Genomic DNA, 14,274 nt, shown 5'->3' on the forward strand with positions numbered 1-14,274 from the left:
CCCCCCACCCCCCGCACCCCCGACTGCTGGCAGGGGCCTGGGCCAGGGCCTTCCATCTTGAGCTGCGCATCCGCCTCCCGGAGAGAATTGTTTAAACCTGGTCTGGACATCACGTAGAGAAGCACAGAATGGACTTTCTGTTGCAAAGCCAAGAAGCTGCTCAAGACCCCGGTCCAAGGTCCTCCTTAATACAAGCTGTGCCCTTTTCACGCAGCTGGGCCCCCGGCGGGGGGTGGGGGGGGGCGCGAGCTTGGACCCGCAGGCACAGGGTGTGAGACCAGGACCCACAGCTGTTCTGAGGTCATCGCTCTCCCCACTGTGGCTGGGAGAGATACATTTCCTTACTTTGATATATATAAATATATTTATTGATTTCAGAGAGGAAGGAAGAGAGAGATAGAAACATCAATCATGAGAGAGAATCATTGATCGGCTGCCTCCTGCACGCCCCACACTGGGGATGGAGCCCACAACCCAGGCATGTGCCCTGACGGGGAATTGAACTGTGACCTCCTGGTTCAGAGGTCGGTGCTCAGCCACTGAGCCACGCTGGCTGGGCTGCTCTGTGATATGTTTTAACCAATTATTTGCTCATCTTTGGATCTGGTGCTTCCTTTCTTGCCCTGAGTCCATACCTGGTCTTTAGGGACCGGGAACCAGGTGAAAGGCCTGGGGCCAGGAAGCAGGTGGGAGGTCCTGCCGGCGGGCGTGGGGACCGTGTCACTCTCAGGGGTGGGTGTTGGGTAGGACACGGTGGCATCCAAGGAAACGGGAAAATCCATGCTCTCCGTTCGCAGAAGGTCCTGGGCTCAGTGATGCCTAAGCCCAAGGAGCCCCTAACGCATTTATCAGCTGCCCGTCCTTCAAAGGGAAACTGAGACTGTGTAGTCACCACTGCTTTCAAAACACCAAGTTGTGCCCTAACCAGTTTGGCTCAGTGGATAGAGCACCGACCTGCGGACAGGAGGGTCCCAGGTTCGATTCCGGTCAAGGGCATGTACCTGGGTTGTGGGCTTGATCCCCAGTAGGGGGTGTGCAGGAGGCAGCTGATCGTTGCTTCTCTCTCATCGATGTTTCTAACTCTCTATCCTTCTCCTTTCTGTAAAAATCAATTAAAAATATATTAAACACACACACACACACACACACACACACACACACACACACCCCAAGTCGTGTCTGCAGGGCAGGCGCTGCCATAGGGAAGCCCAGACGCCGGGGTCCCTGGAGTGGATTCAGATGCCCCTCCCACCCCCTTCTGAGGCCCTGCGTCTGCTTTCTACAAGGCAGCCTGGCCTTGACCCTGGCATCCTGCTGGCCACTGGGGGCCCCGGCTGGGCAGGCTCTGCTGTGAGTGGCAGGCTCTGACCTTTGCCCTAAGTGGGGCGCCCCAGGGAGGGCCCTGACCTGTGCTCCCCTTTGCTCTCTCCCGCCTCAGAGGGGCCGAACGATGAGACACACTGGCCCGAGGAGTACCCCACCTGCGGGGGGGACAGACAGTCGCCCATCGACGTGCAGAGGAAGAAGGTGCGGTACAACCCCTCCCTGAAGGCGCTGAACCTGACCGGCTACGAGGCGCAGAGCGGCGACTTCCTCATGACCAACAACGGCCACACAGGTGAGGGCAGGGCGAGGCTCCTGACCAGGGTGGTTGCAGGGCATCTAGAGCAGCGGTCGCCAACCTTTTGAACATCACGGACCCTCCGTGGTGCGGACCACCTGGCGACCGCTGCTCTAGAGCACAGCCTGGAGGGGGACCGGTGTCGGGCCCTGAAATGAGGAGGCTCTTCCGAAGGTGTGCGGCCTCTGTCCCCACTGCTCCCTCAGCCCCTGCCAGCTGCTCCTGTGCCCACTCAGACCAGCCAGAGGCAAACCCAGGTGACTGACAGAGGCAAACCCAGGCGACAGAGGCAGACCCAGGCGACAGAGGCAGACCCAGGTGATAGAGGCAAACCCAGGCGACAGAGGCAAACCCAGGTGATAGAGGCAAACCCAGGTGACAGAGGCAGACCCAGGTGATAGAGGCAAACCCAGGCGACAGAAGCAAACCCAGGTAATAGAGGCAAACCCAGCTGACAGAGGCAGACCCAGGTGACAGAGGCAAACCCAGGTGACAGGGGCAAACCCAGGTGACAGAGGCAAACCCAGGCGACAGAGGCAGACCCAGGCGACAGAGGCAGACCCAGGTGCGGTGGCCATGCTGCCGAAGCCACAGCCCCGCCTGGGTTTGCTCCCTGATCTGTGCCCCTGTCCGATTTCCTCCTTTTCTCTCTGGAGTCTGATTCGCTCACAGTGCCCACAGGAGGCCCAGTGTTTCTGAGGCTTAAGAGAAGCCCTGTGTTCCCTTCCCTCCGAGAAAGGGGTGGAGGTCGGCAGGAAAAGTGGGGTGTGGACAGCCCCCTGTCGGAAGTCTGGGCCAGACCATGTAGCATCCATGCTCTGCGTTTGCAGAATGTCCCGGCGGCCAGCAGTCCGTTCCTCTGGGGTCCCCTCAGCTTGTCAACCAGAACACACGCACAGCTCGCGCCCGTGACTCAGTGACTCAGATTTCCCTCATGTATTTTGAAAGAGTCATATAGTTCAGCTTCCACGATGATCTGGCTACTCTGTAGAGTGGCTGTGTTTTCAGCACACTCCACGCCCTTCAGGTGACCCTGCCCGCGGCACGCTAGCCAGTCTGTCCCGCTCACTCCGGGACCAGGGAGGCCTGGTCCATCGGCCGCCTGCACCCCTGGCTGCCCCCCCACCCACCCCGTCCCCCGTTTTCTCTTCCAGTGCAGATCAGCCTGCCCCCCACCATGCGCATGACCACGGCCGAGGGCACCGAGTACATCGCCGTGCAGATGCACTTCCACTGGGGCGGCGCGGCCTCAGAGATCAGCGGCTCCGAGCACACCATCGACGGGCTCAGATACGCGGCTGAGGTACCGTGAGCGTCCCGCCAGGTCCGCCTCCCTCAAACCCCACAGTCACTCTTCTTTTCTTCCTTTAATATATTTTTATTGATTTCAGAGTGAAACGGAGGGTGAGAGAGAGAGAAACATCGATGTGAGAGAGACGCATCGATTGGTTGCCTCCGTCAGAGGCCCCAACCAGGGCCAGGGATCAAGCCTGCAACCCAGGTTTGTGCTCTTGACTGGAATCGAACCCAAGACCCTGCCGTCCTTGGGCCAATGTTCTAACCACTGAGCAGAACCGGCCAGGCTGAACTTTCTGGACTTGACAGATCTCGTGGCCTAGACGGAGGGAGGCGGAGGGCGGCGCTGTTTGTGTGGGACAGTCTGAGGCCTCGGTGGAGCCTCTTTGCTTTCCTCCTTCCTGCAAACCTGAAGCCTTCGGAGTCTGCCCGAACGGCCCTTGACCCACCTTGTCTTGCCCCCCCAGATCCACGTCGTTCACTACAATTCCAAGTATGAAAGCTACGACATAGCCAAGGATGCTCCCGACGGCCTGGCCGTGCTGGCGGCCCTCATCGAGGTAGGCGCAACCCCGCGTGGGCGGGCGCAGATCGGCGTCCACACGGGCGTTCAGTGTGGAGGGGGGTCTCCTTCCTGTCCCTGCTCCCCGTTCTTGAGCTCCCAGCCCTTGGACATGCTGACTCGGGGAAGGTTTACCCTTTTCCAGCGCATGTTCCTTCTGTGTCATCAAACTCAGGGACCTTGGACAAGGTGACTTCAGAGAGCTGGGATCACGGAGGGCTGACTGAACCTCAGCCAGGTAGAGGGTAAGGGGAGGCCGGCGGCCACCAGGTGCAGGCAACACCTCTGAGTGTCTGAGGAGAGGGGGGGGGGGGGGGGGGACTTTGGGCTCCGTGGCAAGGAGTAGCGCTGAATCCGGCGCCCCCCCCCCCAAACAAGTATTAAGTTGGATAAAATGGTCACAAGCAACCATATCAGTGCTCTGGAAACAGACCAAAGGCAGACAACACACGGAGGCATTTACTTGTGAAAAGTAGCTAGAGCTTTTTTTAAAAATTTATATTATTGATTTCAGAGAGTAAGGGAGAGGGAGAGAGAGATAGAAACCACCAGTGATGAGAGAGAACCATAGATTGGCTGCCTCCTGCACGCCCACACCAGGGATCCAGCCCACAACCGGGCATGTGCCCCGACTGGGGATCGAACCATGACCTCCTGGTTCATTGTTCGAAGCTCAAACACTGGGCCATGCTGGCTGAGCTAGAATTTTGAGCAAGAGCAGTGGTAGCCGGTGGACTTCCCATCCCCACCGCTAACTCAGTCAGCAAGGTGGCTTACCATGGGGGCTGGACAGGAACGCCAGCAACTGCACTGCCTGGGGCAGGGGGCTGACTGGATTTGGGATATAAGCTGAAAACTCATGGTTGCGGGGGTGAGGGGGAGATGGCTGTCAGTATAAGTAGCAAATTTGAAAGAAAAGACAGAACACGGAGAAAACTCGCAGCTCTGACAGCCTGCGGAGCAGTCCCAGTTGGGGTGAGTGGCAAGGGCAGGGCGATCAGAAATTGATGGAAGACGTCCTGGGAATGAGAGTCACAGAGGGGCTGTAAGCTTCCCAAGAGGTGGGAGCAAACGCTGGGGCCAGCGTGAGAACTGGCTGGGCTTCGTGCTTCTCGACCCTCACCCAGCTCCACCAGCAGCGGGTGAAGTCTAAGGGCTCAGGGCATTTAGCAAGACCTCTGCTCAGAGCCTTGACTGACCACAGCTCCACTGACCCTCAGTGGCCCCTAGGAATCCAGGCTAAAAAATAAAACCAATATTTAAGAACTGAGCAGAGACAGACACACGCGGATGCGGAGGGAAGAAGGCCATGTGACGATGGGAGTGCAGACTGGAGTGAGGTAGCTGTTAGCCAAGGGACACCAAGGGTTGCTTATAACACCCAGGAGCTGGAAGAGGCCAGGAGGCGTCTCCGCTGCAGCCCTCAGAGGGAGCGTGGCCATCAGGGCACCGCGATTTCTGATGTCTGGCCTCCAGAACTGGGAGAGAATACCTTCCTGTTGTTTTAGGACAAAAAGAAAACCACACAAAATGAAACTCCAAAAAAACAGAGTAGAGCAAAGACATCCGCTGCTACATACTGCTGGGGAGACGCATCGTGCAATAAAGCCAAGGCAACTTATTAAACAGACATACAAACAAATGAAAAACACACCCTCAGCACAATTTTTAAAAATCAGAATTCATATTTGCTCCTATGCATTATCTAAAATGTCCAGTTTTCAACCAAAAAAGTTGGGCATGCAAAGGAATTGGAAAGTGTGATCCATATTTTAGAGAAGAGAAAGCAGTCAATAGAACGAATGCTGAGTGGACGGAGAGTGATTTAACAGTCAGTACTTTAGAACAACTATCATAAATATGTTCAAAGGGTTTTTTAAAAACTACGCTCAAATAATTAAAGGAAAATATGACAATGATCCCAAAAGGGAAGTCTCAATAGATAAACAGAAACAGTAAAAATGCACCAAACGGAACATCTAGAGCTGAAAAGTATAATGAACAAAATGAAAAAATTCACAACAAGAGCTCAAAGCAGATTTGAGGCAGCAAAAGAATCCATGCATTTGAAGACAGAACAAATAAATTATTCATCTTGAAGACCAAAGAGAAAAGATTGAAGAAAACAAACATCACCTTGGAGACTCATGGGGACAAGACCACACGTCCCAACATACATATAATGGGAGTCCCAGAAGGGAAGGAGACAGAGAAAGTGGCAGAAAAAAAGTTGAAGAAACAATGGCCAAAAATTCTCCAAATTTGATGAAAAACATTAATTTACCAGCCCAAGAAACTCAACAAACCCCACATCGGATAAACACCCAGACACATCAAAGTCAAACTGCTGAAAGCAACAAGAGAAAAAGAATTTGTTATATATACAGACTGGCAGTACAATTAACGGCTGACATCTCATTAGAAGCAAGTCATCAGAAGGCAGTGGAATGACAGTCAACCAGGAAGCCATATCCTAAACCACTCTTCAAAAATGAGGTGGAATAAAGACATTCCCAGATAAACAAAAACCGAGATAATTGCTAGCAGACGTTCTTATAAGTATGAAAGGAAATCCTTGGGCCGAAAGAAAATGACACCAGACAGTAACTCAGATCCACAGAAAGCAATGCAGAGGCCAGAAATGGTAGATCAGTGCGTACAGACAAAAGAGCATCTACAGAAACTATTTTTTTGGGTCTCAAACCCCCCGCCCCCACAAAATAGCTTAAAGCAATAATAATGCCACTGTATTGTTGGGTTTATAATATATGTAGGTGTAATTATAGATGACGAAAGATGGGGAAGAAATGGAGCTACATTGGAGGAAAGTTGCTATATTTTATTTATTACTATAATTTTAAAAATATTTTTTTATTGATTTCAGAGAGGAAGGGAGAGGGAGAGAGAGATAGAAACATCAATGATGAGAAAGAATCATTGATCAGCTGCCTCCTGCACACCCCCTACTGGGGATTGAAGTCACAATCCAGGCATGTGCCCTTGACTGGAATCAAACCCAGGACCCTTCAATCCGCAAGCTGATGCTCTATCTACTGAGCCAAACCAGCTAGGACGAAAGTTGCTATATTTTACTGGAAGTTAGTATCAACCTAAGTTAAGTTGTATATTGTAATCACTACAGCAACCACTAAGAAAATAACTAAACGTGGTTCCATGGTGCACTGGAAGTATTTGTTGAACACAGAAGGTGGAACAGAGGGACAGAGAAAGACACGGCACATTTAGAAAACAAACAGCAAGAGGCAGTTATAAATCCCAGAAACCTGGATTTACACGTGGTGCAAGAAGAAGTGGCTCAACCCCATTGACTGGAAAGAACTATTGAAAATAGGCCTTTTTTAGCCAAAGCAACTTTTCTGACTTTAAGAAAGTCAACACTCATTCCAAAACGGAAGAGGCCCCGGCAGTGGGCAGGACGGAGCAGCCAGGGCTGGGGGGTCCCTGGGATATTCCGACAGCGACTTCTGGCCCTTCCCAGGAAGTTGCCAAAATGCTTCAGAGCTTGTCTGCCTGGAAGAGAGTGGGAAGCCAGATGGTGCCCCCTCTGAGCCCTCGTGGCTGTGCCCAACCAGCCAGGGGACCGGCAGGTGGGCCGGAGGGGACAGGGCCAGTCTCTCCCCACTGAGGTCACTGCTCTGTTTGCCCTGCAGGTCAAGGACTATGAGGAAAACACGTATTACAGCAACTTCATTTCTCACTTGGAAGACGTCATGTATTTAGGTAAGGGAGGCCAACAGAGGCAGGAGGGAGGAGGGGGGAGGAATGAGTGTGTGGTGGTGGGGGGCAGGGGGTGCGGGCAGGGAAGGGTGGCGCTGGTGGGGAGGGTGGCAGATGAGCCCCGTGAAGGGTGAGCACCCTCCCTGGGCGAGGTCTCCTTTTCCGGCCATTCCTGCTGATGGCTCAGGCCTTGAACCTGCTGAGAGCCTGTCCATAACCTACCTGTCCCTCCCACAACCGGGACCACTGGATGGCCAGCGCTATCTTCACTTAAGTGCTCTCCCCTGCCCCCTCCCCATCCCCAGCTGGGAGGTGATCCTGGTCCCTAGAGAGAGGGCTCCCCCTCGGTGGCAAGCTGAGACCAATCTCTAGTCTAGACGACAGCCCCTCATCATCGTGCCGGACACGCAGACCGGGGGCTGGACTTCCCGCCCTCTGCCTCCGGGAGGCCAGTTCTGGTCAGAGGGGTCGCCTACTCCCAGGGCCAACCCTGGACCTTGAGCAATCAATACCCACGTCCGCTTTGAGGGCTTGGCTTTGCGCATCTCACTTTGGCCACTTCTGTTCTCGCCCCTCCCCCCGGCCTCCTGACCTCCCGCCCATGGGCCTCCTGGCTCTCACCAGAGTCAGCCTCGTGCCTCTCCTCTCTCTGTACCTCGAAGATTCCAGGGCCTTCACTCTGACAAATGCCCTTGCACCCCCCCCCCCCCCCCCCCAGCCTGCAGCCACGGCCGCATTTGGCTGGGCGGAAATAGACATTGCACGCAGGGGGATTATTGTTATTCGTAGCTACAAATGTGAACAGGCCTGAGGCGGCCCCAGTAGAAATCTTAGAAATCTTAGACGACTCCTCCGGGCGTTGGCTGGCCCCCTCTCCAAAAGGATCACCTCACGCTTCCTCTTCTCTCCCGAAATTCCTCTGCCCTGGCCTCAGCCCACACGGCGGCTCTGATGATAGGTTACACGCATGAGCACTGGTCCGTATGCTGGTCCATGCCAGCACTTTACAAACACATGCCCTGCCCCCCACAGCACCCCTGCTAACCATTCCCTTGTTACAGAGGAGGAGGCGCCTTCGGGACGGAGAACCTGGCCAGGAGGAGGTAGCAGAGGGGTCTCCCCCAGGACTTTGCTCCTCATCCTTCCAGGAAGCAGGACACTGGGGAGATGTTTCCCAGGAGTCAGCTGGTGCCCCTCCGCGTGGGTCAGGAGTTTGCAGGTGGCGAGCTCTGACCCGAGCGTCCCCCCGAGGGGCCGCAGCAGGCCCTAACGTTCTTCATCTGTGGTCCCCTCTGTTAGGACAAAGCACCGTTCTGAGCAGCCTTGACGTCCAGGACATGCTGCCCACAAACCTCCGCTTCTACTACACCTACGAGGGTTCCCTCACCACCCCTCCCTGCACAGAGAACGTCCGCTGGTTCCTGCTGGCCGACTTCGTGCCGCTCTCCAAGGCTCAGGTACTGCGTGGAGCCCTTCACCAGGGCTCCCCTTTTGACTGCCTGGCTAACAAGAGTGCTCCCCCAAATCCCACACGAGGCCACCTCCCGGGCTCCGGTGGTGTTGTCCATGGACAGGGCTGCTGGGCCGCCCTTCGTTGCCAGGCGTGATCTTACCGGTGCTGTGGCAGAGACGCCCAAACAGGCATCACAGAACCCAAGGAACCAAAAGGACAGGCCTGCCCAGGCCAGAGGAGGAAGTTGCACAGTGAAGGCAAATTCTCATTGGGCGCTACTCTCAGAGGCCCTGCTGTAGGCCCTTGAAGTACAAAATGCCGTCCTCAGGGGCTTGCGTTCTGACTTCACCAGTGGCTTTGTGACGAAGGACAGCGTCACATCTAGGTCTTTGCCACCGAAAATTCCCGGAGCCCTTTGAGAGGCGCCGTAGCCGTCCTCCGTCCTCCGGCAGAGCACAGGCACAGAGGGACTTGCTGAGCTAAGGGAAGGGCAGAGGGACCGAGGGTACCAAGCACAGCTGGCATTTCCTTTCGGGTGATATTCTTCCTCAGGAAAAAATATTTCTTTTTCTTAAGTTTTTCATTTCCCTACTCCAGGAAAGGTGGAGAGACCCGTATTCAAGGAGACCCATACCTATACCCGTACACAAAAATATTGCCAACCAGAAGTTGGAAGTGCCCCCAGATAACTAATATAGGGTGCCCCAAAATTCACGCAAGATTTGCAATTCAATTCAATTGCAAATCTTGCGTAGATTTTGGGACACCCTATAGAATCAAATGTAAATTATCTCTGGAAAAGTGCACCTTAAATCCATATATTGAAGAATTTCCACAAAGCTACCAGAAATGAGCTTAATTAGAAACAAAATCACAAAATACACAAGGAAAAAGACACTATGAGTGAGCGTTAACAGAAATAGACCTACACAAGTTACAGATAGCAAAATTATCGGTTAATATAAAATAAGAATGTTTATATATGTAAAACTGCATAACAGGTATAAGCATGTTTAATATGAGTTTTAAATGATAAAAGAACAAAAAGTATAAAAATGACCACATAGACTTGAAAATAGAATTTCTAGAATTGAAAAGATAGTAAAAACAGAGTGAATGCATTTAATAGCAGAGCTGAGAAAATTATCTAAAATGAACACAAAGAGAAAAAGAGGTGAAAAAGAAGTAGAGAGACAGAGAATATAGTGGGAAAATCTAACAAAAATCAAGTTGAAACTCTACAGGGGTGGGCAAACTTTTTGACTCGAGGGCCACAATGGGTTCTTAAACTGGACCGGAGGGCCGGAACAAAAGCATGGATGGAGTGTTTGTGTGAACTAATATAAATTCCAAGTAAACATCATTACATAAAAGGGTACGTTCTTTTTTTTTTTTAGTTTTATTCATTTCAAACGGGCCGGATCCAGCCCGAAGGCCGTAGTTTGCCCATGGCTGCTCTAGGAGAAGGGAGGTAGCATAGAGAAGAGGTACAATTTGAGGAATATTGGCTGACAAATTTTCAGAAGAGTCGAAAGACACAAAGTCATATATTCAGTAAGCCCAATGAGTCAATGTAAATTTTATTAAAAATTTTTTTTTTAAAAAATATATTTTTATTGATTTCAGAGAAGACGGAGAGAGAGAAAGAAATATTGAGAATCATTGATTGGCTGTCTCCTATACACTCCCCACTGGGGATTAAGCCCGAAACCTGGGCATGTACCTTTGCCCGGAATCAAACCTGGGACCCTTCAGTCTGCAGGCCGACACTCTATCCACTGAGCCAAACCAGCTAGGGCTCAATGTCAATTTTAAAACACACACACACACACACACACACACACACTAAACATATCAGAGTGAAATCACAAAAAAAATCAAAGACAAAGAAAACAATTTAAACATCAGCCAGAGGGGGAAAGTTAAAAGAGCAGGATTACACTGACAGTTGATTCCACACAGCAGCAGTGAGAGTCAGAAAGCAGTGAATTCATCTTTTCAAAGCACCAAGAGAAATAAACAGCTGATCTAGAATTACACACGCAGCAAAAAATGCCTTTCAAGGATGTAGATGAGATACAGATATTTTCAGGAAAATAAACATCGAGCTTGCTGCTTGGCATGTCTCTGTTTACTTCCTTCCCCCCTTTCTACTGTTGAACAAATACTCGCAGAAAGTGATTAAAAGAGATTTTTGGAAGAATAAATGGATGCATGTCCTGTGCCTGACAGGTAGCACCCGGAACTTCCTCTGGGCTGGAGATCTCACACCTGCTTTATCAGAGTGACACGAGTCTGAGATGGAGTCCCGTTTCTAACTAAACTCTTTCAAATCACCATGTGTCTCTACCTCTCCATAAGTCACTTCCTGTTGCCTACAGGTTACGAAGCTAGAGAATTCCTTACTGGATCACCAGGACGAGACCATCCACAATGTGTACCGCAAGGCCCAGCCCCTGAACGACAGAGTGGTGGAAGCCAACTTCGAGTACCACTCTAATTATCGTAAGATCAACTCTCAGTTATTCTTTGCAATTTGTGGACTGCTATTTCCCTCTGTCTCTGGCTGGCCTCTCTCTTCTGGCAACCAAGCGGGGAGGAGAGTCAGCTAAGCAGCAGGAGGCTCAGGTGGGCCTACTTGAACCGGGCGTGGCAAAGGGGGCGACTCATTTTCCTAGTCCAGGCAGCGATGCCGGTGAATAGAACCGAGGAGGCGAGGAGGATGGGCGGCTGTATGATTTACTCCCTGCCTGGCCCTGGCCACAGACAGTAGGAGAAGCAAGATGTCTGCAATATGCAGACACTCCCATAAGAGTGTAGGCCCAAGTTAACCTTGTGTAACCCATCCTAAATCACTCCCCACACACTTTTATCTTAGTCTGTAATCCAAGCCATCTCAGCTCCTCCCATTCACTCCCTCAAGGTAGGGTGGACCACACTGTTAGCCACATTTTCTTGGGGATCAAGCCCTGACACCGGGGTGCTGGGTGTAGGTGGAGGCCGTCCGACTCCCCCGGAATCGCTAACCCACTGGGTCAAGGTCCGACTTCGGTTCTGTGGTTGTAAGAATATAAATATTCTGCAGTTCTCCCATCTTTATGTTCGTCTGCTCTGTCTCTACAGTCTATTTCTATCTACCATTCCTGACACCTTTACATCCTCTAACACAGGGGTCCTCAAACTTTTTAAACAGGGGGCCAGTTCACTGTCCCTCAGACCGTTGGAGGGCCGGACTATAGTTTAAAAAAAAAAACTATGAACAAATTCCTATGCACACTGCACATATCTTATTTTGAAGTAAAAAAACAAAACGGGAACAAATACAATATTTGTATTTGCATGTGGCCCGCGGGCCGTAGTTTGAGGACCCCTGGTCTAACACAATGGAATTGGTTTCCAATCAATATCACCCCATCTTTACCTGTCTCTTTTAAGATTTTTAAGTCTCTGTACCTAGCCCCCCCCCCCTCAAAATATGCTTTTCTCCCCATCTTTCCTTCCTGGTTCATTTATTGATTTCCCTTGCATCAGTTTGCTCCTCCAATATGATACTAAGAGGAAAAATAATGATGCCAGCTATAATGATAATTTCCCCATATTATACTGCACTGGCAGCAGCAGAGGTGTGATGGGGGCATCGCCTTCCCCTGATCACTGGGTCGCCTCCCGCCCCTGAGGGCTCCCGGACTGTGAGAGGGGGCAGGCCGGGCTGAAGGACCCCGACTCCAGTGCATGAATTTTCACGCACCGGGCCTCTAGTTTCCCCATATTATACTACAGACCAGCGGTCGCCAACTTTTCAGACCTCACGGACCACCGGTTGGCGACCGCTGCTCTAGGCGATATTAGCAGTAACGCTTCCTTTTTCAAAATGCTGGCATCTTCCTAAACAGGTCCAGTTGCTCGCAGGGTAGCCACAGGGAGCTTAGATTCAATCCGTCTCCTTGTTCTAATTTTGCCAGGTTCCCCAAATCAAAATTAACACTATTCTTTTTTCAATCCTCACCTGAGTATATGTTTTTATTGATTTTAGAGGGAGAGGAAGGTGGAGAGAGAAACATCAATGTGAGGGAGAAACATCAATTGGTTGCCTCCTATATGCACCCTGAGCAGGGCTCAAACCTGCAACCTAGGGATGTGCCCGGACCGGGAATTGAACCTGCAACCGTTTGATGCACGGGATGATGCTCCAACCAGCTAGGCCACCTGGCCAAGGCCACACTATTCCTGCCACAGGGACAGACTGTGGCCACATCTCAAATGCTCTGTCTACTTGGTAGGGGCAGGGATGTCACTCCAATGTCCCCTCACGAGGAGCTCAGGTGTCCCCAATACCGGGACCTCTTAGGCCCAGCACTCCCCGTCGCTGTTTGCCTGGAGGTCCACTGTGGCCCTTCTGAGTCTCGTTGCCTGGGATGATTCCTGTGACTCCTGAGACAGTGAGAGGGCTTCCTCCCACACCCGCCCTGGAGGGACCGAGTGGTGGCCTGCCTTTGCTGATGAGGGAGCAGAGGGCGTGGCATCAGGCCCCGCTTCTGTGTAGTCGTGATTGTCCCCAGTCAAGCCGGTTGGGCGGCCCACGCGCTATCCCCTAGTTCTGCATCTCAGTTTCAGAGTGTGACCAACCCTCAGTGAGGAAGGCCCTGAGAGCCAAGGGCCGTTCCCAAGCAAGACGCTGGTCAAATACAGACCACGGGCAATGGATCGGGAAACACCTCCGTACCCTAAGGCGAGGAAGGGCGACTGGGCCCCACAGGAGAAGCTGAGGCGCAAGAGTATAGACGCGCCTTCGACATGTCACCCCTGGCAGACTGGCAGCTGGCCAGCCTGGATTCACACCCAGTGGAGATGCGGGAAGCCAATCGGATGGACACGTGGGCATTCGGAGGCACCAAACACACTGCCCCGAGCTCACGTGTGGGGAAGGGCGTCTGGCTCTCCCACGTTCTCGGTTTCATGGGGACCCCTCTTCTTTTTACAGAATATGCTCTAGGCTCTGAGCTCCAGTCCTACCTGCGCAAGATCGACAGTAAGCTCGATGACCTGTTGAGATCTGAGAAGAAAGCGAAGAGAAGATGCAGGTACTATTGAGCTTGCAGCGTGAGCTGGGGCAGGAAGAGCCCACGCCCGCCCCGGGTCGCCACCTGGTCCGGGCCGCACCGCGCCCCCTGGAGCACCCATGCTGATTTCTGATGAAAACCCCGAGACCACCCCCCCCCCCCAGGCAGCAAGATGGCGGAAAAGTTTGAGGAGGGATGTGAGGCAGACCTCCCGGTGGGAATGACTGGAACAGGAATGAAAGAGCTGGCTAGCCTCCTGTCGAATCGTGCACGCTGATCTTTCTAAACGATAAACCTGCTCCGACGTCCCTGTAGCATTTAGATGCAATAAATGACTTTGGAAATGTGTGTATGTGTGTGTGAATATATATACAAAGAGATCTGGAAGGTTCCACATCAAGGATTTAAACGATCCTTTTCTAAGTGGCTTAGATTATACTTTTTTTGATAAACAAGCATTGCTTCTGTAAAAAGAGAGAAAAAAAATAAAACAAAAGAATGAAGGAAAAAGATCTAGAATCTTCTAACATTTCAAAATTTCACC

The 14,274-nt window shown here is 51.9% G+C and overlaps 1 protein-coding gene across 1 annotated transcript in view; it reads left to right on the top strand.

The window, feature by feature from the left end:
- The window catches only part of CA6 (carbonic anhydrase VI), a 15,421-nt gene extending 1,347 nt beyond the window's left edge, over nt 1-14,074 (top strand). The window contains exons 2-8 of the mRNA XM_005874375.2: nt 1,439-1,618; nt 2,776-2,924; nt 3,385-3,477; nt 7,151-7,220; nt 8,517-8,674; nt 11,052-11,175; nt 13,652-14,074. Of these exons, the coding sequence (XP_005874437.2) occupies nt 1,439-1,618; nt 2,776-2,924; nt 3,385-3,477; nt 7,151-7,220; nt 8,517-8,674; nt 11,052-11,175; nt 13,652-13,761 (884 nt within the window). The 3' untranslated portion in view covers nt 13,762-14,074. The remainder of the gene's footprint in view (nt 1-1,438; nt 1,619-2,775; nt 2,925-3,384; nt 3,478-7,150; nt 7,221-8,516; nt 8,675-11,051; nt 11,176-13,651) is intronic.
- The last annotated feature ends 200 nt before the right edge of the window (nt 14,075-14,274 follow it).

The sequence above is a fragment of the Myotis brandtii genome, unplaced genomic scaffold (assembly GCF_000412655.1).
Source record: "Myotis brandtii unplaced genomic scaffold, ASM41265v1 scaffold434, whole genome shotgun sequence".
Taxonomy (NCBI): domain Eukaryota; kingdom Metazoa; phylum Chordata; class Mammalia; order Chiroptera; family Vespertilionidae; genus Myotis; species Myotis brandtii.